This window comes from Anomaloglossus baeobatrachus, chromosome 2, assembly GCF_048569485.1.
Source record: "Anomaloglossus baeobatrachus isolate aAnoBae1 chromosome 2, aAnoBae1.hap1, whole genome shotgun sequence".
Taxonomy (NCBI): domain Eukaryota; kingdom Metazoa; phylum Chordata; class Amphibia; order Anura; family Aromobatidae; genus Anomaloglossus; species Anomaloglossus baeobatrachus.
Window position 1 is genome coordinate 273,279,875 of NC_134354.1, and position 27,393 is coordinate 273,307,267.

General features: G+C 50.5%; 1 protein-coding gene across 5 annotated transcripts in view; it reads right to left on the bottom strand.

Moving 5' to 3' along the window:
• The window catches only part of LOC142289837 (uncharacterized), a 228,775-nt gene that overhangs the window by 59,902 nt on the left and 141,480 nt on the right, over positions 1-27,393 (bottom strand). For all 5 annotated transcript variants that reach the window (XM_075333771.1, XM_075333772.1, XM_075333773.1 and 2 more), the window contains one exon: positions 25,761-25,909. In XM_075333771.1, the coding sequence (XP_075189886.1) occupies positions 25,761-25,909 (149 nt within the window). The remainder of the gene's footprint in view (positions 1-25,760; positions 25,910-27,393) is intronic.

Here is a 27,393-nt window from a genome sequence, read left to right on the forward strand (position 1 = left end):
AAGTTTAAAAAAAACAAAAAAAACCCCTAAAAGTTTAAATCACCCCCCTTTCGCAGCTTTGAAAATTAAAGGGTTAAAAAACTAAAAAGTATACACGTATTTGGTATCGCCGTGTTTAGAAATGCCCGATCTATCAAAATATAAAATCAATTAATCTGATCAGTAGACAGCGTAGCAGGAAAAAAATTCAAACACCAAAATTAAGGTTTTTTTGGTTGCCACAAATTTTGCGCAAAATGCAATAACAGGCGATCAAAACGTAGCATCTACGCAAAAATGGTACCATTAAAAACGTCAGCTCGAGACACAAAGAATAAGCCATCACTGAGCCATAGGTTACAAAAAATGAAAAAGCTATGGGTCGCATAAAATGGTGCAATTAGTGGGCCACTTCTTTTGGACAAACTTCTCACTAGGCAGATTCATAATACTAAAATGCCTAGTTAACAATATCCCATACACGTTAGTCAATTTCTACTTCCCCAACAAGTAACAGTATACATATATTTGGAAAATTATCACCGAAGCCTGCAAGTTGAAAACAGGATCTTTCATCATAGTACATAGTAGGGGATTTTAGCTTTCGTTATGGCCAAATATGGACACTACGTCCAAGTCACAAACTCAACCCCCAATCCACTAACAAAATTTCTTCATTTACACAAGCTATATAACAAATGGAGACAACAAAACCCAACAGCAAGATACTATACATTCCTTTCTCATCCCCATAAGATATACACAAGAATAGATTATTTTTTGGTAGATAAGGCAGTAATACCTAAAGTGCTTAATACAAAAATAGCAAACATAACTCTGAGTGATCATGCCCCTATTACCCTAAACCAGGGGTGGGGAACCTTTTTACTGCCGGGGGCCATTTGGAATTTTCTACCAACCTTCGGGGGCCGCACAAAATATTATCAACTTGAAAAGAACCAGGCTATATTTGGTCAAACAATTAATTAACTCACCCCTAATGTGGTGGCCGGAGCGGCTGTGATGTTTGGTGATATTGATCATTTTGTTTCTCACAACTGCTTTTCCAGGTTTGTCTTTGTCTGCAGAGGCTGGGGGCATATACATCACAGGAGACACTGAGGCATATACATCACAGGAGATACTGAGGCATATACATCACAGGCGTGGCTGCGTCATATACATCCCAGAAAAGGCTGGGGCATATACATCACAGGAGAGGTTGGGGCGTATACATCACAGGAGGAGCGTATAGATCACAGGAGGGGTGTATACATCACAGGAGATGCTGAGCATGGACAGCACTAGTGGCGGGCACAGACAGCACTAGGTGGCAGCACGAACAGCACTAGGCGGCACAACGGACAGCACAACGGACAGCACGAGGCGGCACAACGGACAGCACGAGGCGGCACAACGGACAGCACGAGGCGGCACAACGGACAGCACGAGGCGGCACAACGGACAGCACGAGGCGGCACAACGGACAGCACGAGGCGGCACAACGGACAGCACGAGGCGGCACAACGGACAACACGAAGTGGCACAACGGACAGCACTAGGTGGCACAACGGACAGCACTAGGTGGCAGCACAGAGAGCACTAGCTGGCAGCACAGAGAGCACCAGTTGGCAGCACAGAGGGCGCTAGATGTCAGCAAAGAGCGCTAGTTGGCAGCACAGAGAGCACTAGGTGGCAGCACAGAGAGCACTAGGTGGCAGCACGGAGAGCACTAGGTGGCAGCACGGAGAGCACTAGCTGGCACAACGGACAGCACTAGTTGGCAGCACAGAGAGCACCAGCTGGCAGCACAGAGATCACCAGTTGGCAGCACGCACAGAGGGCGCTAGTTGGCAACACAGACAGCGCTAGTTGGCAGCACAGACAGCGCTAGTTGGCAGCACAGACAGCGCTAGCTGGCAGCACAGAGAGCACACTAGGTGGCAGCACGGAGAGCACTAGGTGGCAGCACGGAAAGCACTAGGTGGCAGCACAAAGAGCACTAGGTGGCAGCACAAAGAGCACTAGGTGGCAGCACAAAGAGCACTGACAGTGACAGCATTAGAAGGCAGCACGGAGAGCATTAGGTGACAGCACTTGGAGGCAGCAGGGAGAGGCACTATGTGGCAGCACTGACAGCACTAGGAGGCTGCACAGATTACACAGCATTGAGGGGTTACACACAGTACTAGGGGGTACACAGCATTGAGGGGTTACACACAGTACTAGGGGGTACACAGCACTTGGGGCTACACACAGTAGTAGGGGGGGTACAGAGCACTGGATGAGGGGCAGCGATGGGTTGTATACTCACAATACTAGGGGAGGGGGAGTCACACAGCACAGGTCCGGGAGGCATGTACAGCAGGGAGGCATCTGCTGCACCTCTTCTGCTATGACTGGAGCACAGCGCGCTGCTTACCCCGCCCACAAGGTAAACTCTCAGCACTCGAGCACAGTCCCGGGTTCAGTCTAGAATGTACGGGCTGTAGTCAGGTCCCGAAAAGAGCACGTACATTCTAGTACGGGCTGCAATCAGGATCTGGAAAAAGCCTGTACATTCTAGCATCTACCCAGAACGCACTGGGATTTTAAAGGGCCGCTCAAGCACTGGGGTAGCCTGGAATGTGCCCGGGGGCCGCATTAAATGTCATCACGGGCCGCATACGGCCCCCGGGCCGGAGGTTCCCCACCCCTGCCCTAAACATAGAGGAGAGCTTTGCGACTTCCACATCCCCGATATGGCACCTAAACACATATACACTGAATCATCCTTCATATATGACCCAAACACATCAAGCTATCCAGGATTACTTGGAAATCAATGATAATGGTGAAGTCACAGAACCGACATTGTGGTGTGCACATAAAGCGGCCATGAGAGGTCATTTTATAAAGCAGGCCTCACATCATAAAAAAGTATCCCAAATACTGACCACTTCCTTCAAAGCAAGTTGGCTAGCCTACACAGATTAAACAAACAGACATTCGGCCGAGAGAGCGTCGGAGATATCAGCCCTGTACAGTCAGCTACACAAATTGAACCTACACAAATACGAACATGCCCTTAAAAAGCTTAAACTATCATACTATTGGCAGGGTACCGTGTTTTTCGGACCATAAGACGCACTCCCCCCCCCCCCCCCAAATGTTGGGGGAAAGTGGGGGGGTGCGTCTTATGGTCTGAATGTGGCTGCAGGGAATGAGGGCGCTGCGGTGGAGTGGGTCATCGGGGACACGAGCCGGCTGTAGCAGCCTGCCGTGACCACGTGTGCCCACTCATTACATATGCATGCCCATCCTGTCGCCCATCATCTCTCAGTGCTGAAGCCAGCACCGACAGGTGGGCAGGATGATGAGCGGGGGGTGCGTGCATAATTAACAGCCGGCCCGCATGATCACCCCTAGCAACTACAGCCTGGAGTGATCATGTGACGCTGTAATCACTGCCCCCGTGCATCATTCTCAGCGCGGGGTGCAGTGAATCAGTACACTCACCCGTCACCGTGTGTGAAGCCGTCCCCCTGCAGCATCACTATGTCTTCCTGTCTGTGGCGGTCAGCTGATCTGTGTAGAGAGTGGTGAGCACAGCGATGACGTCATCGCTGTATGCGCCGCTAGTGTCCACACAGATCAGCTAACTGCCACAGACAGGAAGACATCGCGATGCTGCAGACAACGGTGACGGCTCCACTCAGCGGCACTGCAGCTGAGACAGAGAGGAAGATGATCAGTGCTGCAGGGAGTGAGGGAAGGTGAGTATAAACGTTTATTTTTTTTTCTGTGCCATAGGATACAGGCCATATACCAGGATGGGTGGTATATTATGAGCAGGATGGGGGGTATATTATGAGCAGGATGGGGGTATATGAGCAGGATTGGGGGTATATGAGCATGATGGGGGGTATATGAGCAGGATGGATGGGGGTATATGAGCAGGATGGAAGGGGTATATGAGCAGGATGGATGGGGTATATCAGCAGGATGAATGGGGTATATGAGCAGGATGGATGGGGTATATGAGCAGGATGGATGGGGTATATGAGCAGGATGGATGGGGGTATATGAGCAGGATGGATGGGGTATATGAGCAAGATGGGGGGTATATGAACAGGATGGATGGGGGTATATGAGAAGGATGGATGGGGGTATATGAGCAGGATGGGGGTATATGAGCAGGATCATATACAAGGCAGGAGGATCGTTACCAGAATGGGGTACCTTAGTAGAGAATTTGGGGACATTACCCCATAACAGTGTCAGCAGCAGATCCTCGCCCCATAACAGTGTGTCATGACCACATTTTTTGGTTAAAATTTTATTTTCCTATTTTCCTCCTCTAAAACCAGGGTGCATCTTATGGTCAGGTGCGTCTTAGGCTATGTGCGCACTAGAAAAGTGATTTTTCTCAAGAAAATTTCTTGAGAAACTTCTGGGAGTTGAAGATTACCGCACCTGCGGTAAAAACCGCACCAAAACCACGGGAAAAACGCATGCGTTTTTGCCACGGTTTTTCCGCAGGTTGGTCCCTGCGTTTTTTTTATGCTGAACTGCAATAAATAATATAGATAATAGAAAAATCGATAGACAGATAATGGATAGAGGGAAAGATGGATTGATGAATAGATAGATGAGAAAGACCTGTATAATGTCCCACCCCCCTGCATATTCTAAGCTGGCACCCTTTAGTGACTTTCATGTGGCACTAAAGGGTGCCTAGCCTTGTATTTAGCCAAAAAATAAATAAATAATTAAAAAAAAAATGACGTGAGGTCCCCCCATCTTTTGTAGCCAGCTAGGGTAAAGCAGACGGCTGCAGCCTGCAGACCACAGCTGGCAGCTTCACCTTGGCTGGTAATCCAAAACAGATGGCACCCCACGCTGTTATTTTACATTAAATAAATAATTTAAAACAAAAAACGTGGGGTCCTCCCCGAAATTGGATCACCAGCCGAGGTAAAGCAGACAGCTGGAGTCTGATATTCTCAGACTAGGGAGGTCGACTATTATTGGACACTCCCCAGCCTAAAAATAGCAGGTTGCAGCCGCCCCAGAAGTGGCGCATCCATTAGACGTGCCAATCCTGGCGCTTCGCCCCAACTCATCCCATTGCCCTGGTGCGGTGGCAAACGGGGTAATATATGGGGTTGATGCCAGATGTGTAATGTCACCTGGCATCAAGCCCTGGGGTTAGTGATGTCACGCGTCTATCAGATACCCGACATCACCAACCCAGTCAGTAAGAAATAAAAAATAGACAGCAAAAAAAGTTTTATTTGAAAAAACACTCCCCACATTCCCTCTTTCACTAATTTATTGACAAGAACAATCAAATCCGGGTGCGGCGTAATCCAATAAGGGGGGGGGGGGGGTGTCCCATGACGATCCATACCATAGATACTGTCCCAGTCAATGAAGAACAGAAGGTTCCCCATTGGCTGGGAGAGTAATGCAGTGACCAGAGCTAACATCAATAGGTCAGCCCAGGTCGCTGCAGGGGATGCCGAGCGCTGCCATCAGGAGGTTAGATGAGCTCATTACCGGCTGTGATGATCTCCTGCAGTCCTGCCATCAGCGCTGTCACTGCTTTCTAAGCCCGCCGCGTTCTCAGCAGTATCGCGAGAGCCCGTGACGTCACCGCCAGTGACAGTCTTGGGCCGCGGGCATAGACGGCAGTGACAGCGGTGACGTCAGGAGGCAGGAGATCGTCACAGCAGGTAATGATCTCATCTCACCTCCTGACAGCAGCGCCCGTCATCCCCGCGGCTGCACGCACTGCTGTGTGTCAGTGTCTGCCTGAGCTGCAGGGTGACAAGCTGCTGACACTGCGGGCAGACAATGACACACCGCAGTGCAGGCAGCGGCGGGGCTGGAGCGGGACACAGACTGCACGGGCACCTGGAGGTCACACGGAAGTGCTTCTGTGCGGCGTCCAGGGAGTGTGATGTGTGTTTACTCTGCTCCGCTTCCTCTTCTGTCATAATAACATCACTTCCTGCAAAACAGCAGGCAGCGATGAACATTACCGCAGGTAAATCGCGGCTATACCGGGGGTATACCGCACATCATTTGCTACCTGCGGTATACCCCCGGAATTTCGCGATTACATTACAGTGAATGGAGTGAAATACCGGGGGTATACTGCAGGTACCTGCTGAAAAGAAGTGACATGCACATTTTCTCAAGAAATTTTCTCAAGCAAATCTTCACAAAGAATTTTCTTGAGAAAAAAAACGCAGTGTGCGCACAGCTATTTTTTTTCCCATAGGTTTTGCTGGGAAATGTCTGCAGAAAGATTTCAAACATTTCTCAAGAAATTTCTGCAGCAAAACCGCGGGTAAAAACGCCTAGTACGCACATAGCCTTATAGTCCGAAAAATATGGTAATAGGCCTGGGGCCTTACTGGCCAGACAGATTAAAGTACAAGCAGCAAAATTTTGCATACCCTACTTGAAAGCTTCAAATACAGAGAAAATAATGGACCCCAGGAAATTGCAAACGAATTTGCTAACTATTATGCCACCTTGTATAACTTGAAGGAGGATACCCATACCCCTCAACAAGAACGAGGTAAGATACTTGCATTTTTAAGAGCAGTGAAACTCCCAAAACTATCTACTACACAGAGGAAAAGCCTTTCCCAAACGTTTACAGCGACCGAAATAGAAAAAGCTCTGGATTCTGTGAAGCTGCATAAAGCCCCGGGCCCAGATGGCATTCCAAACTATTATGAGAAATATAAAAGAAGGGAATTTTGTTTACTTACCGTAAATTCCTTTTCTTCTAGCTCCTATTGGGAGACCCAGACAATTGGGGTGTATAGCTACTGCCTCCGGAGGCCACACAAAGTATTACACTTTAAAAAGTGTAACCCCTCCCCTCTGCCTATACACCCTCCCGTGCATCACGGGCCCATCAGTTTTGGTGCCAAAGCAGGAAGGAGGAACTTATAAATTGGTCTAAGGTAAATTCAATCCGAAGGATGTTCGGAGAACTGAAACCATGAACCAAAAGAACCCTTCAACATGTGTACACAAAAGAACAACAGCCCGAAGGGAACAGGGGCGGGTGCTGGGTCTCCCAATAGGAGCTAGAAGAAAAGGAATTTACGGTAAGTAAACAAAATTCCCTTCTTCTTTGTCGCTCCATTGGGAGACCCAGACAATTGGGATGTCCAAAAGCAGTCCCTGGGTGGGTAAAAGAATACCTCGATAAAACGAGCCGAAAAAACGGCCCTCTCTTACAGGAGAGCAACCGCCTCCTGAAGGACTCGCCTACCTAGGCTGGCATCTGCCACAGCATAGGCATGAACCTGATTGTGTTTCGTGAAAAAAGTGCAGACTCGACCAGGTAGTGCTGACACACCTGCTGAGCCGTAGCCCGGTGACGCCATGCCCCAGATGCCTCTGCGGCTCTGGTAGAATTGGCTTTCAGCTCTAAAGGAATCGGAAGCCCAGAAGAACGGTAGGCTTCAAGGGTCAGTTCCTTGATCCACCGAGCCAAGGTTGACTTGGAAGCCTGCGACCCCTTACGCTGCCCAGTGACCAGGACAAAGAGCGCATCAAAACGGCGCGGGGGCCCAGTGCGCGAAAAAAGAGCCGGAGTGTTCTCCCGAGATCTAACAAGTGCAATCCTTTTCACAATTGTGAACTGGATGAGAGCCAAAAGAAGGTAAGGAGATATCCTGATTGAGAAGAAAAGGAGGATACCACCTTAAATAGGAATTCCGGGACCGGACGCAGAACAACTTCATCCTGGCGAAATACCAGGAAGGGGGCTTGCATGACAGCCCTGCTAGCTCAGACACTCTCCGAAGTGATGTGCCTGCCACTAGGAAGACCACCTTCTGCGAAAGACGTGATAGAGAAAACTCTGAGAACGCTAAGAGCCAGAACTCAATGGCCACCCAGTCAGGTTGAAGACCTCAGAATTCAGATGGACAATGGCCCTTGAGACAGCAAGTCTGGTCGGTCCGGAGGTGCCCACGGTCGACCCACCGTGAGGTGCCACAGATCCAGGTATCACGACCTCCTCGGCCAGTCTGGAGCGACGAGGATGGCGCGGCTGCAGTCGGACCCGATCTTGAGTAACACTCTGGGCAGCAGCTCCAGAGGAGGAAATACATAAGGCAGTCGAAATTGCGACTAGACCTGAACTGATGCGTCCGCCGCCAGCGCTCTGTGCTGGCGGTTGATGTACGCGACCGCCGTGGCGTCGTCCGACTGTATCCGGATCTGCCTGCCGTCCAGCCACCGCTGGAACGACTTTAGGGCTAGCTACACTGGCCTTATCTCCCGAACATTGATCTAAAGGGAGGACTCTGTCAGAGTCCAGGTTCCCTGAGCCCTGTGGTGGAGGAAGACCGCTGTCCACCCTGACAAACTCTTGTCCGTCGTGACCATAGCCCAGGATGGGAGCAGGAAGGACATTTCTTTCGACCAAGAAGGGGAAGAAGCCACCACTGAGGAGAGGTTTTGTCTGCCAGTGAAAGAGAGACGTTCCTGTCTAGGGACGTCGACCTCCTGTCCCATTTGCGGAGAATGTGCCGTTGAGTGGACACAGATGAAACTGCGCAAGGGAAACTGCCTCCATTGCTGCCACCATCTTCCCTAGGAAGCGCTTGAGGCGCCTCAAGGGGTGAGACTGGGCCCGAAGGAGAGAGTGCACCCCTGTCTGCAGCGAACGCTGTTTGTCCAGCGATCGCTTCACTATCTCAGAGAGAGAATGAACTCCATCCCGAGGTAAGTCAGTGATTGGGTCGGTGTCAATTTTTACTTGGGAAATTGATGATCCACCCGAACCTCTGGAGAGTCTCCAAAACCATGTTCAGGCTGTGTTGACGTGGCACCCGGGAGGGTGCCTTGACTTAGGAGATCGTCTAGGCAAGGGATCACCGAGTGTCCCTGAGAGTGTAGGCCCATCGCCACTGATGCCATGACCTTGGTGAAGACCCTTGGGACTGTCGCCAGGCCGAAAGGCAGAGTCACGAGCTGAAAGCGTTCGACCCGGATGGCGACACACCGGGAGCGTTGATGCTCTGGTGTAATCGGCACATGGAGATAAGCATCCCTGATGTAGATTGATGCTAGGAAGACTCCCTGGGACATCGAAGCGATGACTGAGTGGAGAGATTCCATCCGAACCGTCTGGTTCTCACGTGTCTGTTGAGCAGAATGAGGGCCGGAAACGGACCGGAATGATCCGTCCTTTTTTGGTACCCCTAACAAGTTGGAGTAAAAACCGCGACCACGTTCTTGAAGCGGAACGGGGATCACAACTCCATCTGCAGAAACGAGTAGGAGGACGAGAGCTGAGCTCTATCCTGTAACCGTGAGACGGAATGTCTCTCACCCATCGGTTTTTCATCCAGTTGCACGCCAAACAAACGGTCGCCAGAAAATGGCAAACCGGTTAAGAGCTTCTTGGAAGCAGAGTCTGCCTTCCAATCGCGTAGCCCCATGGCCCTGCGGACTGCTATCGAATTGGCGGATGCTACCGCTGTACGGCTCGCAGAGTCCAGGACGGTGTTCATGGCGTAGGACGAAAAAACCGACGCCTGAGAAGTCAAAGACACAACCTGCGGAGCAGAGGTACGTGCGACCACATTAGTCTCAGACAGACAAGCTGAGATAGCTTGGAGTGCCCGCTCTACTGCGAAGGCCGGAGCAAAGACGCGCCTATGGCGTCATAGATGGATTTCATCATGAGCTCTATTTGCCTGTCAGTGGCATCCTTGAGCGATGAACCATCTGCCACTCATACTACGGAACTAGCCGCCAGTCTGGAGACTGGAGGATCCACCTTGGGACACTGAGCCCAGCCCTTAACTACGTCAGGGGGGAAAGGGTAACGTGTGTCATTAAGGCGCTGAGTAAGCGCTTGTCCGGAAGTGCTCTGTGCTTCTGGACAGCATCTCTGAAGTTAGAGTGATCGAAAGACGCACTCCGGGTATGTTTGGGAAACCTACACTGGTGTTTCTCCTACTGTGAAGCCGACTCCTCTATAGGTGGAGTTGGGAGAGAAGGACTAGCACCTGGTTGATGGACGTTATAAGGTCATTTACTATGGCGTCCCCTTCAGGTGTTGAGAGCACGTCAGGATCAGAGCCCTGAGCTGCGACCTCCGCTTCATCCTCCAGAGGGTCCTCATGCTGAGACCCCGAACCGCGTGATGCCGCCGGGGAAGGTTCCCAGCAAGCCCGCTTAGCCTGTCTGAGGCTGCGGTCCGTGTCGGAGTTCTCACCGTGGGATCTGGGTGCCACCCCAGGAGCCCTTTGCTGTACCGACTGAGAGGGCCTGGGGACGATGAACTCACTGTGCCCTGGCCCTGTGTTACTGGTCTGGACTGCCGAGCTTCTAGTATCTTAGCAGACCGTCCGTCCATGGACTGAGCCATGGAATGTGAAGCGACTCAGAGAGTTTCTCAGTCAAAATTGTAAACTCTGTCCCTTCCATCTTGCAGTGGAAACCGGCGGTACCTCCTGAGCCGAGGGTCCCACCAGTGCCGGAGGCTCCGGCTGAGGGAGCCAAAGCAAATAATGCTGCCGAATAGAGAAAATGTATACTAATATATATATATATATATATATATATATATATATATATATATATATATATATATATATATATATATATATATATATATATATACACACTACGGAACTCAGGGGGGTCCAGCACCTGACAACTGGTGTGGCTTACCAACCGCCCCAAGCGGTGGTGTGTCCACCAGATTCCCTGCCAGGGACTCTCAGAGCTGCAGTGCTCCTTGAAATCCCCCACCGGCAGAAGTGACTGACTGTCAAGCTCGGGGGCGGGAGTACCTGTACTAGGCCGCAAACGCCTGGGACTAAAGTTAAAAACGCGGCCGGCCAACAGGCGCGGTCGGCGCGGTAGTCCCGGCTCACAAAACGCACAGCAGCCGCTGCGGCGTCTGTAACACAGGCGCTGCATGCACCGTCCCTAAGGGGACACAGAGTACCTCATGGGTGCAGGGCTCTGTCCCTGATGAAATCCAGCCTCCTGTCCGTCAGATTCCCCCAGGGGCTGCGGAGGGAGCCCGGTCCCAGTGACCGGCGACCGGTTAGGATCCCACTTTTCCCAGAACTGCGGAGCCCGTTCTGAAATCCCCCACCAGCAGAAATGATTCACAGTGCTCAGTGAGGGGGGAGGAGGATACCAAGCATGCTCCAGCACTTACTGCCGACGTCCAGTCGGCCGTCCTGCTTTTACCCCTGACTGGCAGGCCCGGGGGCGGGAGTACATGTACTAGGCCGCAAAAGCCGGGGACTAAAGTTAAACGCGCGGCCGGCCAACAGGCGCGGTCGGCGCGGTAGTCCTGGCTCACAAACCACAGAGCAGCCGCTGCGGCGTCTGTAACACAGGCGCTGCATGCGCCTTCCCTAAGGGGACACAGAGTACCTGATGGATGCAGGGCCCTGTCCCTGATGGTATCCAGCCTCCTGTCCGTCAGATTCCCCCAGGGGCTGCGGAAGGAGCCCGGTCCCAGTGACCGGCGACCGGTTAGGATCCCACTTCTGTCAGAACTGCGGAGCCCGTTCTGAAATCCCCCACAGGCAGTATTGATTATAACAATGGCTGCCAGCGTTCTGAGGGGAGGATGGAGCCGTGGGCGTGCCTAAGAAAGTGCGGGAAACTGGTGCCCCACAGTGCTCAGTGAGGGGGGAGGAGGATACCAAAGTATGTTCCAGCCCTCACTGCCGACGTCCAGTCGGCCGTCCCGCCCCTACCCCTGACTGGCAGGCTTGGGGGCGGGAGTATATGGTACTAGGCCGCAAAAGCCGGGGACTAAAGTTAAAAACGCGGCCGGCAAACAGGCGCGGTCGGCGCGGTAGTCCCAGTCTCACCAACCACACAGCAGCTGCTGCGGCGTCTGTAACACAGGCGCTGCATGCGCCGTCCCTAAGGGGACACAGAGTACCTTATGGATGCAGGGCCCTGTCCCTGATGATATCCAGTCTCCTGTCCGTCAGATTCCCCCAGGGGCTGCGGATGGAGCCCGGTCCCAGTGCCTGGATGACCGGTTAGGATCCCACTTCTCCCAGAGCCCCTAAGGGATGGGGAAGGAAAACGGCATGTGGGCTCCAGCCTCTGTACCCGCAATGGGTACCTCAACCTTAACAGCACCGCCGACTCAGTGGGGTGAGAAGGGAGCATGCCGGGGGCCCTGTGGGGGCCCTCTTTTCTTCCATCCGATACAATCAGCAGCTGCTGCTGACTAAAATGTGGAGCTTGTGTGCCTCCTTCAACACAAAGCATAAAAACTGATGGGCCCGTGATGCACGGGAGGGTGTATAGGCAGAGGGGAGGGGTTACACTTTTTAAAGTGTAATACTTTGTGTGGCCTCCGGAGGCAGTAGCTATACACCCCAATTGTCTGGGTCTCCCAATGGAGCGACAAAGAAAAATGGTTTCCCCCTATCCTGAAAGACTGTTTAATGAGGCAGCACAGAAAAGCTCTTTCCCTACCGAAATGCTCAATGCTCACATTTTTACCTTATCCAAACCAGGGAAAAATCCGGACACGCCGGCAAAGTTTCAGCCAACCTCTTTACTAAATAGAGATATTAAACTATACACCAAGATAATATCTTCAGAGCTCCTTAACATACTACCAGAGATTATCCATAATAACCAGGTCGGCTTTGTAAAAATCAGACAAGCTAGTGATAAAACTCGACGCCTTATTGATCTTATCGCCGAGTTGGAGGCGGGTCGGACGCCTTCTCTGCTTCTATCTTTGGATGCGGAGAAGGTTTAGGTTTCGATAGGGTTCATTGGGGCTACATGAAAGAAGTACTCAAGTGTTTTGGATTTTCGGGGCCAATTTTGTCATCTATTATGGCACTTTATACATCCCCTTCAGCCCAGGTTTACTCATCTGGGTTACTGTCCCAAAAATTTTGCATAACCAATGGAACGAGGCAGGGGTGCCCTCTTTACCCCCTGATATTTATTTAATTAATGGAACAATTTGCTCCAACAATTCAGGTTGGAAAATAAATCTCGGGGATTACAATAGGGAGAATGGAAAACAAAATAGGATGACGTCATCTGCAAAGAGGCCTGTGTGTCACAAACCCAAGGTTTCTCTACAACACAGTTTTCAAACTATTGCCTAGTTCATTCAAGTTAGCATTATAAAGTAAATATGAGTAAATCCCTGATACTAAATATGGGTATCCCGGAGGACGTCAGGAGGAGTTTAGAAGCAGACTTACCACTGGTGTGGATAACAGATAAAATCCCCTACCTGGGCATTCACTTGACATTCCCGATTAAGAACATAGAAAGAGTTAACTACTCAAATTTACAGCAAACTATAACAATAGAGCTACAAACATATACCAAAGTATTAGTGTCCTGGACAGACCGTATCTCCATAGTTAAAATGATGATACTGCCCCGGGGGTTCTCTATTACTTTCGCAACCTACCTATTAAAGTAACAGCACGCACCCTAAACAAGATCCAGTCAGCCCTCACAAGTTTCATATGGAACCAAGCAAACTGCTTTTCTTGACAGTAGAAGCGAGAGGCTTGGGGTGCCCAAATATACGTGCATATTATCAAGCCACATTGTTGGACCAGCTTAGATATTAGTGGATGGGGGACTCATCTAAAGCTTAGGTGCAATTGGAAGCACACCTAGTGAAATATCCCTCAATGGCCTCATTTTTGTGACACCTTCACCTCTCGAAAAATGTGCAGATTCCAGACTATCCAACAATCCCTTTGGCACTGTGTATCACCACCTAACTCTTGGGGACCTTCAGCAGTGCCCGGCCATACCGAAGCTGAACATCCCAACTGGAGTCACAAACTCAATGTTTATATATTTATTTTATTTTTCTCTTCCCCTTTTTAATATTATTTTTAACCTCCATCACAAAAGCCTGTTGAAAGTGCCCGGTACAGCCCCATCGTCACTCGGAACCACCACCATGACATCACAGGTCTACCGTGGGTGGAACACATACCTGGTCACTAATCACTTGCACTCTATTCTTCTTCAGAAATGCAACAGACGTGCAATATAGTGAAACATGGTGGTGGCAGTGTCCTTATATGAGGCTGCATGAGTGCTACCAGTGTCCGGAAGCTACATTTCATTGATTGCTTTCACTATAAAGCAGTACGTTTTATACCATGAATGTGGTAAAATATTACTTCTTTCTGGACTTTCTCGACTCTCAAGGAGACCCCAACCGACTTTGTGGAATTAGCAGTACCCAAAGGAGTGGAAGTTTACCCTTAGCCTTGAATGCTTTCACAATAGCCCAATGGAAATAGCTGTTTCCAAGGCCGACAGGTCCTTGAGTGGCCTATCAGAGATCAGAAAGTGAGAACTGGAAGGCTGAAAGACCTTAATAATAGAAAAGTAGGTGCTAATGGCTCTAACCACATCCAGCTAGTGAAGAGAATTCTCCCGGAATGAACAAGAGATAGACAATAAGAGAGGAAAACAATGTCCCCATTATGAATGTCCAAAACCATCTTTGGAACAAAGGAGGTCAATAGGTTTAAAGAGAATCTGTCAGCAGGTTTTTGTAAAGGAGTTGTCTGTTTATTAATATATTTCATGAGAACAAGTCCATTCTAAAATGGAACCTGTTACCTGGTAAAAATACTGTTAACCTGCAGATTAATAGCATTTGGAACCTGCCTGGCGCCTGCACTTCGAGCCCTGCTGCCAGAAGGAAAAGAACTTCATTCTTTTGGGTTTCAGTCATCAGAGTGGTACCGGTGTGGGTCAGTCACCGCTCTGTATCGAGAGCAGCGTCTGTAACCACACCCCGTCACAAGACTGACAGCCGCTCAGAATTAGACCCGGCTATCAGTCAGTGTGGTGGTTACAGCAGCCACCTTTGATACACAGAGCGGTGACTGAACCTGTACCGGCGCGTCCCTGATGACTGAAACCCGAACACTGCCATAAGGAAAATAAAGTTAATTTCCTCCCGGCAGTGGGGTTTGATGTGCTGGGCAGGTTCTAAATGCTAATAACCTGCAGAATAACCCCATTTCTGCAGGATAACAACATTTTTTCACATAAGAGGTTCTCTTTAAGCAATTCCCTTTTTAACCCTTTAGTGACGGAGCTAATTTTCACCTTAATGACCAGACCAAATTTTGCAATTCTGACCAGTGTCACTTCATGAGGTTATAACTCTGGAACGCTTCAACGGATCCCGGTGATTCTGAGATTGTTTTTTCGTCACATATTGGACTTCATGTTAGTACCAAATTTAGGACAATATTTTTTGTGTTTATTTATGAAAAAAATTGAATATTGGCAAAAATTTTGAAAATTTAGCAATTTTCAACTTTTGAATTTTTATACCGTTAAACCAGAGATTTCTGTGACACAAAATAGTTAATAAATAACATTTCCCACATGTCTACTTTACATCAGCACAATTTTGGAAACAAAATTTTTTTTTGTTAGGAAGTTAGAGGGGTTCAAAGTTTATCAGCAATTTCTCATTTTTACATCAAAATTTACAAAACCAGTTTTTTAGGGACCACATCACATTTGAAGTGACTTCAATAGGCCTAGATGACAGAAAATACCCAAAAGTGACACAATTCTAAAAACTGCACCCCCCAAAGTACTCAAAACCACATTCAAGAAGTTTATTAACCCTTCAGGTGCTTCACATGAACAAAAGCAATGTGGAATGAAAAAAAGCAAAAATTAAATTTTACCTAAAAATGTTGCTCTAACCCAAATTTATTCACTTTTAGAAGAAATAACACAACAAAATGGACCTCAAAACTTGTTCCCCACTTTCTTATGAGCGCGCCGATACCCCACATGTGGTCAGAAACCTCTGTTTGGACAAATGGGAGGGCTCGGAACAGAAGGAGCAATATTTGAATTTTGGAAAGCAAATTTGGCTGAAATAGATTGCGGGCACCATGTTGCATTTACAGGTCCGCTAAGGTACCTAAACAGAAGAAATCCCTCACAAGTGACACCATTTTGGAAACTAGACCCCTCAAGGCTTCTATCTAGGGGTATAGTGAGCATTTTAGATCCACAGGTACTTCACAGATTTTGTTAACGTTACGTTGTCATATTGAAAATTTTAATAATTTTCTCAAAAATGTTGCTTTAGCATCAATTTTCTCACTTTTTCAAGAGGTAATTCCAAAAATTTGACCTCAAGGTTTGTTAACCACTTTTTTATGAGCGCGGTGATACCTCACATGTGGTCTGAAACCTTTGTTTGGACAAATGGGAGGGCTTGGAACGAAAGGAGCAATATTTGAATTTTAGAAAGGAAATTTGGCTGAAAGAAGGGAATTTTGTTACTTACCGTAAATTCCTTTTCTTCTAGCTCCTATTGGGAGACCCAGACGATTGGGGTGTATAGCACTGCCTCCGGAGGCCACACAAAGCATTACACTAAAAAGTGTAAGGCCCCTCCCCTTCTGGCTATACACCCCCAGTGGGATCACTGGCTCACCAGTTTTAGTGCAAAAGCAAGAAGGAGGAAAGCCAAGAACTGGTTTAAACAAATTCACTCCGAAGTAACGTCGGAGAACTGAAAACCGTTCAACATGAACAACATGTGTACCCGAAAAACAACCAAAAATCCCGAAGGACAACAGGGCGGGTGCTGGGTCTCCCAATAGGAGCTAGAAGAAAAGGAATTTACGGTAAGTAACAAAATTCCCTTCTTCTTCGGCGCTCCATTGGGAGACCCAGACGATTGGGACGTCCAAAAGCTGTCCCTGGGTGGGTAAAGAATACCTCATGTTAGAGCTGCGAAGACAGCCCTCCCCTACGGGGAGGCAACTGCCGCCTGCAGGACTCTTCTACCTAGGCTGGCGTCCGCCGAAGCATAGGTATGCACCTGATAATGTTTGGTGAAAGTGTGCAGACTCGACCAGGTAGCTGCCTGGCACACCTGTTGAGCCGTAGCCTGGTGTCGTAATGCCCAGGACGCACCCACGGCTCTGGTAGAATGGGCCTTCAGCCCTGATGGAACCGGAAGCCCAGCAGAACGGTAGGCTTCAAGAATTGGTTCTTTGATCCATCGAGCCAGGGTGGCCTTAGAAGCCTGCGACCCTTTGCGCTTACCAGCGACAAGGACAAAGAGTGCATCCGAACGGCGCAGGGGCGCCGTGCGGGAAATGTAGCTTCTGAGTGCTCTCACCAGATCTAACAAATGTAAATCCTTCTCATACCGATGAACTGCATGAGGACAAAAAGAAGGCAAAGAGATATCCTGATTAAGATGAAAAGAGGATACCACCTTCGGGAGAAACTCCTGAATGGGTCGCAGCACTACCTTGTCCTGGTGGAAGACCAGGAAGGGAGCCTTGGATGACAGCGCTGCTAGCTCAGACACTCTCCGAAGAGATGTGATCGCTACCAGAAAAGCCACTTTCTGTGATAGTCTAGAAAGTGAAACCTCCCTCAGAGGCTCGAAGGGCGGCTTCTGGAGGGCAACTAGTACCCTGTTCAGATCCCATGGATCTAACGGCCGCTTGTACGGGGGTACGATATGACAAACCCCCTGCAGGAACGTGCGTACCTTAGAAAGTCGTGCTAGACGCTTCTGAAAAAAGACGGATAGCGCCGAGACTTGCCCTTTAAGGGAGCCGAGCGACAAACCTTTTTCTAACCCAGATTGCAGGAAAGAAAGAAATGTAGGCAATGCAAATGGCCAGGGAGACACTCCCTGAGCAGAGCACCAGGATAAGAATATCCTCCACGTTCTGTGGTAGATCTTAGCGGACGTGGGCTTCCTAGCCTGTCTCATGGTGGCAACGACCCCTTGGGATAATCCTGAAGACGCTAGGATCCAGGACTCAATGGCCACACAGTCAGGTTCAGGGCCGCAGAATTCCGATGGAAAAACGGCCCTTGGGACAGCAAGTCTGGTCGGTCTGGTAGTGCCCACGGTTGGCCGACCGTGAGATGCCACAGATCCGGATACCACGCCCTCCTTGGCCAGTCTGGGGCGACGAGTATGACGCGGCTGCAGTCGGATCTGATCTTGCGTAGCACTCTGGGCAAGAGTGCCAGAGGTGGAAACACATTAGGGAGCCGGAACTGCGACCAATCTTGCACTAAGGCGTCTGCCGCCAGAGCTCTGTGATCGCGAGACCGTGCCATGAAGGTCGGGACCTTGTTGTTGTGCCGGGACGCCATTAGGTCGACGTCCGGCCTTCCCCAGCGGCGACAGATTTCCTGAAACACGTCCGGGTGAAGGGACCATTCCCCTGCGTCCATGCCCTGGCGACTGAGGAAGTCTGCTTCCCAGTTTTCTACGCCGGGGATGTGAACTGCGGATATGGTGGAGGCCGTGGCTTCCACCCACATCAGAATCCGCCGGACTTCCTGGAAGGTTTGCCGACTGCGTGTCCCCCCTTGGTGGTTGATGTATGCCACCGCTGTGGAGTTGTCCGACTGAATTCGGATCTGCCTTCCTTCCAGCCACTGCTGGAAGGCTAGTAGGGCAAGATACACTGCTCTGATTTCCAGAACATTGATCTGAAGGGTGGACTCCTGCTGGGTCCACGTACCCTGAGCCCTGTGGTGGAGAAAAACTGCTCCCCACCCTGACAGACTCGCGTCTGTCGTGACCACCGCCCAGGACGGTGGTAGGAAGGATCTTCCCTGTGATAATGAGGTGGGAAGAAGCCACCACTGCAGAGAGTCCTTGGCCGTCTGGGAAAGGGAGACTTTCCTGTCCAGGGAAGTTGACTTCCCGTCCCATTGGCGGAGAATGTCCCATTGAAGTGGGCGCAGATGAAACTGCGCAAACGGAACCGCCTCCATTGCCGCCACCATCTTCCCGAGGAAGTGCATGAGGCGTCTTAAGGAGTGCGACTGACTTTGAAGGAGAGCCTGCACCCCAGTCTGTAGTGACCGCTGCTTGTCCAGCGGAAGCTTCACTATCGCTGAGAGAGTATGAAACTCCATGCCAAGATACGTCAGTGATTGGGTCGGTAACAGAGTTGACTTTGAGAAGTTGATGATCCACCCGAACGTCTGGAGAGTCTCCAGTGCAACATTCAGGCTGAGTTGGCATGCCTCCTGAGAGGGTGCCTTGACAAGTAGATCGTCCAAGTAAGGGATCACAGAGTGTCCCTGAGAGTGCAAGACTGCTACCACTGCCGCCATGACCTTGGTGAACACCCGTGGGGCTGTCGCCAGACCAAATGGCAGAGCTACGAACTGAAGATGGTCGTCTCCTATCACGAAGCGTAGAAAGCGTTGGTGCTCTGTAGCAATCGGCACGTGGAGATAAGCATCTTTGATGTCTATTGATGCTAGGAAATCTCCTTGAGACATTGAGGCAATGACTGAGCGGAGGGATTCCATCCGGAACCGCTTGGCGTTCACATGCTTGTTGAGCAGTTTTAGGTCCAGAACAGGACGGAATGAGCCGTCCTTTTTTGGCACCACAAAGAGATTGGAGTAAAAACCTTGTCCTTGTTCCCGAAGAGGAACAGGGACCACCACTCCTTCTGCTCTTAGAGAATGCACCGCCTGCAGAAGGGCATCTGCTCGGTCGGGATGTGGGGAAGTTCTGAAGAACCGAGGCGGAGGACGAGAACTGAACTCTATCCTGTACCCGTGAGACAAAATGTCTGTTACCCACCGGTCTTTGACCTGTGGCAGCCAAATGTCGCAAAAGCGGGAGAGCCTGCCACCGACCGAGGATGCGGAGGGAGGCGGCCGAAAGTCATGAGGCAGCCGCCTTGGAAGCGGTACCTCCGGTTGCTTTCTTGGGGCGTGAGTGAGTCCGCCAGGAATCAGAGCTCCTTTGCTCCTTCTGAGTCCCTTTGGACGAGGAGAATTGGGGCTTGCCCGAGCCTCGAAAGGACCGAAACTTTGACTGCCACTTCCTCTGTTGAGGTTTGCTTGATCTGGGCTGGGGTAAGGAAGAGTCCTTACTTTTGGACTGTTTAATGATTTCCGCCAATTGCTCACCAAACAGTCTGTCTCCAGATAATGGCAAGCTGGTTAAACATTTTTTAGAAGCAGAATCTGCTTTCCATTCTTTTAACCACAAGGCTCTGCGCAAAACTACAGAGTTGGCGGATGCCATTGAGGTACGGCTCGTAGAGTCTAGTACCGCATTGATAGCGTAGGTCGCAAACGCAGTCATTTGCGTAGTTAAGGACGCCACTTGCGGCACTGCTGGACTTAAGAAAGAGTCCACCTGTGCCAGACCAGCTGAAATAGCTTGGAGCGCCCACACGGCCGCGAATGCTGGAGCAAACGACGCGCCAATAGCTTCATAGACAGATTTCAACCAAAGGTCCATCTGTCTGTCATTGGCATCTTTAAGTGAAGCCCCATCCTCCACTGCAACTATGGATCTAGCTGCAAGCCTGGATATTGGAGGGTCCACTTTTGGACACTGGGTCCAGCGTTTGACCACGTCAGGGGGAAAGGGATAACGTGTATCCTTCAGACGTTTGGAAAAACGCTTGTCCGGATAAGCATGGTGTTTCTGGATTGATTCTCTGAAGTCAGAGTGGTCCAGAAAAGTACTCAATTTACGCTTGGGATACAGGAAATGGAATTTCTCCTGCTGGGCAGCTGCCTCCTCTGCTGAAGGGGCTGGGGGAGAAATATCCAACAGCCTATTGATGGCCGCTATAAGGTCATTTACCATGGCGTCACCATCTGGCGTATCCAAATTGAGTGCGGTGTCAGGACCAGACTCCTGATCACCCACCTCTGTCTCATCATATAGAGACCCTTCTCGCTGAGACCCTGACCCGCGTGATGACGTGGAGGGTCTCTCCCAGCGAGCTCGCTTAGGCGGCCTGGGACTGTCATCAGAGTCAGAGCCCTCAGCCTGTGATGCCTGGGACCCCCTTGAAGTACGGATTAGTTCCAACTGAGGGGGACCGGAGAACATAGACACAGCAGTGTCCATGGTCTGAGCAACTGGCCTGGACTGCAAGGTCTCCAGGATTTTTGTCATAGTCACAGACATTTTATCAGCAAAGACTGCAAATTCTGTCCCCGTCACCGGGGCAGGGTTCACAGGCGTCTCTGCCTGGGCTACCACCACCATAGGCTCTGGCTGACGAAGTGCCACTGGGACTGAACATTGCACACAATGAGAGTCGTTGGAGCCTGCTGGTAGATTAGCCCCACATGCTGTACAAGCAGTGTATACAGCCCGTGCCTTGGCACCCTTGCGTTTTGTGGATGACATGTTGCTGTCTCCTCAGAGCAATATAGGGGTATACAGCCAAGAAGCGACCGTACAGTGCAGTATATATATATATATATATATATATATATCTGGTACAGGAAAAAGTACACCATACAACACTGTGGCACTAGTGGGGCCAGCACTAATGTGCTGCTTACCGCCCGCTAAACGCGGGTGTGTGGTCGCCAGAAATCCCTAGTCTGGGTCTCCCAGAGCCTGTGTCCGTCCTCCAGCCAGACTGCATGCAGGAATGGCTGCCGGCGTCCTGTGGAGGGGGGGGGCGGGCCCTGGGCGTGCTCAGACCAAAAGCGGGAAACCTGCGTCCCACTGTGCCTAGTGAGAGGGCTGGAGCATGTAAATAAGGCTCCAGCCCTCGGCGCTGACGATTGCACAGCGTCTGTCCCATTCCCTGATTGACAGGGAGGGGGCGGGAACGAAACGGAGCTAGGCCGCAAAAGCCGGGGACTAAATTTATAAGCGCCGCCGCCGTAAAAGCGCGGTCGGCGCTAAGTCCCCGGCGCACTACAAGTCCCAGCCGCGCCGCCGCTCCGAGAGTGGCTGGCGCGGTAGTTCCCAGCACATGAAGTCACACAGCTAAGCTGCTGTGACTCAAACCCCAGCGTGCAGCGCTACTGTCCCCGGCGCACTAACACACCCAGCAAGTCTGGCGTGTGCGTGCCTGTCTGTACGGGGACACAGAGTACCTGAAAGTTGCAGGGCCTTGTCCCTGAACGGTACCCAGCTCCGTATCCAGCAGGTTCACTGGGTCTGTGGATGGAGCCCGGCCTCAGGGCTTGGGGGCCGGTAGGATCCCACTTCCTCAGAGCCCCTCAGGGGGATGGGGAAGGAAAACAGCATGTGGGCTCCAGCCTCTGTACCCGCAATGGGTACCTCAACCTTACAAACCACAAGTGGGGTAAGAAGGGAGCATGCTGGGGGCCCCATATGGGCCCTCTTTTCTTCCATCCGACATAGTCAGCAGCTACTGCTGACTAAACAGTGGAGCTATGCGTGGATGTCTGACCTCCTTCGCACAAAGCAGAAAACTGGTGAGCCAGTGATCCCACTGGGGGTGTATAGCCAGAAGGGGAGGGGCCTTACACTTTTTTGTGTAATGCTTTGTGTGGCCTCCGGAGGCAGTGCTATACACCCCAATCGTCTGGGTCTCCCAATGGAGCGCCGAAGAAAAGATTGCGGGCACCATGTCGCATTTGGAGGTCCCCTAAGGTACCTAAACAGCAGAAACCCCGCACAAGTGGCCCCATTTTGGAAACTAGGCCCCTCAAGGAATTTATCTAGATGTTTGGTGAGTACCCTGAGCCCTCAGGTGCTTCACAGAATTTTATAACGTTGAGCCATGAAAAAAAAAAAATAAAATTTTACCACAAAATTGTTATTTCAACCAGGTAGCTTTTTTTTTTACAAGAGTAAAAGGAAAAAATTCAGCATAACATTTATTGTGCAATTTCTCCTGAGTTTGGCGATACCTTATATGTGGTGGAAATCAACTGTTTGGGCGCATGGCAGGGCTCGGAAGGGAAGGAGTGCCATTTGACTGCAAAATTGGCTGGAATCAATAGCGGACGCCAGGTTGCATTTGGAGAGCCCCTGAGGTGCCTAAACAGTGGCGGTCCCCCACAAGTGACTTCATTCTGGAAACAAGACACCTCAAGGCTTTTATCAAGGTGTATAGTGAGCAGTTTGAATCCACGAGTACTTCACAGAATTTGATAAGCTTAGGTTGCCATATTGAAAATTTTCATTTTTTTCACAAAACTGTTGCTTTAGCATCAAATTTCTCACTTTTTCAAGAGACAACAACAAACCGTGGACCCCACAGGTTGTTATCCAATGTCTTATGAGCACAGGGATACCCCACATGTGGCCAAAAACCTCTGTTTGGATAAATGGGAGGGCTTGGAATGGAAGGAGCACCATTTGAATTCTGGAAAAGTTTAAATAAATTGCGCGCACCATGTCACATTAGCAGGGCCCCTTGGGTACCTATACATCAGAAAACCCCCACAAGTGACCCCATTTTGGAAACTGGATTTTATTCAGGAGTATAGTAAGCATTTTGAATCCACAGGTACTTCACAAAAATGTTGCTGTAGCAACAAATGTCTCACTGTTAGGCTCTGTGGCCATGATCCAGCGACACGGCATCTAGTACACAGTGTCAGCCTCCTGCAGAGATGTGAGTGTTGTCCACGGGAGAACGCAGCTGCCCAAGCCCACGATTTGGGTTCAGGCCGCTGTGGAGCTCTATGCTACCTGCAGAGAACACTCATCTCCGCAGCATAAATTGACATGCTGAGGCTCGGGAAGCTGCGCCACAGGTCGGTTTATGCTGCGGAGAAAAGAAGCACATTGGGCATGGGATTTCTAAAAATCCTTCCACTGTGCTTCTACTGCACAACGCAGCGCTATGGACGCAGGGAAAACACTCTGCGCCCAAAACGCTGCAAACCCTGATTGTGGGCACACAGCCTAAAAAGCGTCAATGGATGAATGGATAGATGTCAAACAAATATAACGTCCCATTCCCCTGCATATTCTAAGCTGGTGCCCTTTAGTGCCTTTCATGTGGCACTAAAGGGTGCCTAGCCTTGTATTTAGCCCCCCAAAAAATTAATAATTAAAATAAACGACGTGGGGTCCCCCCTATTTTTGATAGCCAGCTAGGGTAAAGCAGACAGCTGTAGCCTGCAAACCACAGCTGACAGCTTCACCTTGGCTGGTGATCAATTTGGAGGGCTCCCCAGGCTTTTTTTTAAAAAAAAAAAAAAAAAAAAAACGTGGGGTCCCCCCCAAATTAGATCACCAGCCAAGGTGAAGCGGACAGCTGGGGTCTGGTATTCTCAGGGTGGGAAGAGCCATGGTTATTGGACTCTTCCCAGCCTAAAAATAGCAGGCCGCAGCCGCCCCAGAAGTGGCGCATCCATTAGATGCGCCAATCCTGGCGCTTCGCCCCAGCTCATCCCGCGCCCTGGTGCGGTGGCAGACGGGGTAATATATGGGGTTGATACCAGCTGTAATGTCACCTGGCATCAAGCCCTGGGGTTAGTGATGTCACGGCATCTGAACAGATACCCGACATCACTAACCCAGTCAGTAATAGAAAAAAAAAAGACAAAAAAAAAATTTATTTGAAAAAACACTCCCCGAAACATTCCTCTTTTACCAATTTATTGAAAATAAAGAAATTCCGGTCGCTGTAATCCATTTTGGAGGTCCCGCGCCGACTCTGGATCTTCTAGAATATGGGGGGCACGTTCAGGGAACGTATCCCCCATTTTCTGGAAGAGCAAGCTCTCCATGAGCAGTGTGGGTGCAGTAATCTGAGAATACTGCACTCACACTGCCCCGGTCCAACCTAGGGCAGAGTGACCTGCAGTAACCTCATTCCAGAATATGAGGGGCACGCTCACAGAACGTACCCCCCATTTTCTGGAACAGCAGCCTCTCCATGTGAGGAGTGTGGCTGCAGATCACTGCACTCACCCTCCCCCGGTCCACAGTGGAGCCTGTGCATCAGCGACGTCAGCAGGATCCCTGCTTGCAGGGATCCAGCTGACAGCCGCTGTCTGCGCATGCGCCGCCAGCATTGAAGAAGGAGGCGGCGATCGCGGGCCCGGAGCGGCAGACAGGTAATGTATAACCGGGGGCTTGGGGGGGGGGGGTGACCTAGTGGGACCTGGGGACACCTTTCTGCCGCATGTGACGTGTCACATGCGGCAGAAAGAGCAGAATGAAGGCGGCCGCGCGCTGTGCGCCGCCATCTTCCACGCTCCGGAGGGGGGAGGGGGGGTGGTGGCTCTGGAGAACCGGAGGGGGCTCCGGTCACCAGAGGGCTCCGGTGGACCGGAGGAGGGGTCAGGGGGAGGACATTTCCCTCCGATCTGAAATGTTTGATAATTTCAGATCGGAGGGAAATGACTGCAGAGCCGGCGCCGGCGGCAGTTTTCTGTGCGCTTCGGCGCCATTTTGGAAGTCCGGTGGGGGTAGAGGTGGGGGTGGGGGGACTCTCCGGTACCGGGGGCTTTGGGGGCACTAGGGGGTTAGATTTCTTTCTCATCTGACATGTTTGATCATGTCAGATGAAAAAGAAATCAGTTTTACCGGCCATTTCTTTTTTTTTCATGTGTTCGTCGGTATACGGTGTATACCGCCGATCACATGATCGGGGTCCAAAAAAAACACCCCGATTCATAATCTGGGGGGTCTCAGCTACCCCCGGTAGCTGAAACCCCCGAGATTTTTGGTCGCTGGGGGGCGCTACAGGGTTTTTTCGTGCCGCCGCTTTAAAGCGGCGGAACAGAATAAGTACCCTGTTTTGCCGCCGCTTTAAGTCGTACGGCCGTCGTTATGAGGTTAATAGTACAAAATGCATGGCACTTGTATTACACACTGAAATGTTCCATTGCTTCTTACCAGGTAAATGGCTGATAAAGTACTGTATTTTGCACATCTATGGCTCTTGGTCAGCGTTTAAGCACTGACCAAATATGACATGTCAATCCTCTCTACCTCATATTAAGTTTATTTAAAAATCTTTACTCACTGTAGTATACAAGAAAGAACGGCTTTCAGTCACTTTCTCTGGGGCAATCACCATTTTTCCCGAAGAAAATAGGTTCTTGTTTATGCTTGTAAAGTATTTGCAGGCTTCATCGCCCACAAAGCTGCGGCCTTCACTCCTGGACATGCATTCTGCAAAAAAAAAAACCGAAGAGAAATAAAGTGAGAAAAGAAGCAATAATATAAAATAACAGGTTAATAAAATAAATTGTTACCACTTTTGTTATTTTAATAAATGAGCCAATATGTTTTTTTAAAAATAATCATGTGCTCCTCTACTGAGTTCCCTTCCTCACTTTCCTGGGTACAGCGCCTGTTTCCACAGCTTAGGCTAGGTTCACATTTCCGTTGTTTTGCATCAGTCACATGTGTTGCTTGACGCTTGATGCGTTGTACAACGGATGACAAGTACTGGAAGAGAAAGCGGATTCCGTTATAAAACAAGAGAGAGAGAACAATCAGCTGATCGCTCTCATTAGCCAGCCGCCGGGTGATCAGCTGATCGCTCTCATTAGCCGGCTGCCGGGTGATCAGCTGATCGCTCTCATTAGCCAGCCGCCGGGTGATCAGCTAATCGCTCACAGAAGCCGGCCGCCGGGTGATCAGCTGATTGCTCTCATTAGCCGGCCGCCGGGTGATCAGCTGATCGCTCTCATTAGCCAGCCGCCGGGTGATCAGCTAATCGCTCACAGAAGCCGGCCGCCGGGTGATCAGCTGATCGCTCTCTATAGCCGGCCGCCGGGTGATCAGCTGATCGCTCTCATTAGCCAGCCGCCGGGTGATCAGCTGATCGCTGTCATTAGCCGGCCGCTGGGTGATCAGCTGATCGCTTACAGAAGCCGGCCGCCGGGTGACCAGCTGATCGCTCTCATTAGCCGGCCACCGGGTGATCAGCTGATCACTTACAGAAGCCGGCCGCCGGGTGACCAGCTGATCGCTCTCATTAGCCAGCCGCCGGGTGATTAGCTGATCGCTCACAGAAGCCGGCTGCCGGGCAATCAGCTGATCGTTCGGCCGCCAAGAGAGCATGCGGAGCGAAATCAAAAGGATTCCGCTGCTCAAAAAACGCTACATGCTGCGTTCCTGCCGCCCGACGTTCAGTCATTCCACGACTGATCAGTCAGGCGGCGGATGCAACGCAGCGTCATCAGTCACAATCCGTCGCTCATACAAGTCTATGGGAATAACGGAATCCGCCAAACAGATTGCGTTATTTATCAGAGCCGCGGATTGTGACTGATCATAAAAAACAGAAAGGTGGACCTAGCCTTAAGGCCGCTTTACACGCTATGACATCGCTAAAGCGATGTCGTTGGGGTCACGGATTTTGTGACGCACATCCGGCCGCGTAAGCGATGTCGTTGTGTGTGACACCTATTAGCGATTTTGAATCGTTGCAAAAACGTTCAAAATCGCTAATCGGTGACATCCCCCCCAATCTCAATTATCGTTGCTGTTGCAGGACGCAGGTTGTTCGTCATTCCTGCGGCAGCACACATCGCTATGTGTGACACCACAGAAACGAGGAACCTCACCTTACCTGCGTCCCGCCAGCAATGAGGAAGGAAGGAGGTGGGCGGGATGTTCGTCCCGCTCATCTCCGCTTTGATTGGGCG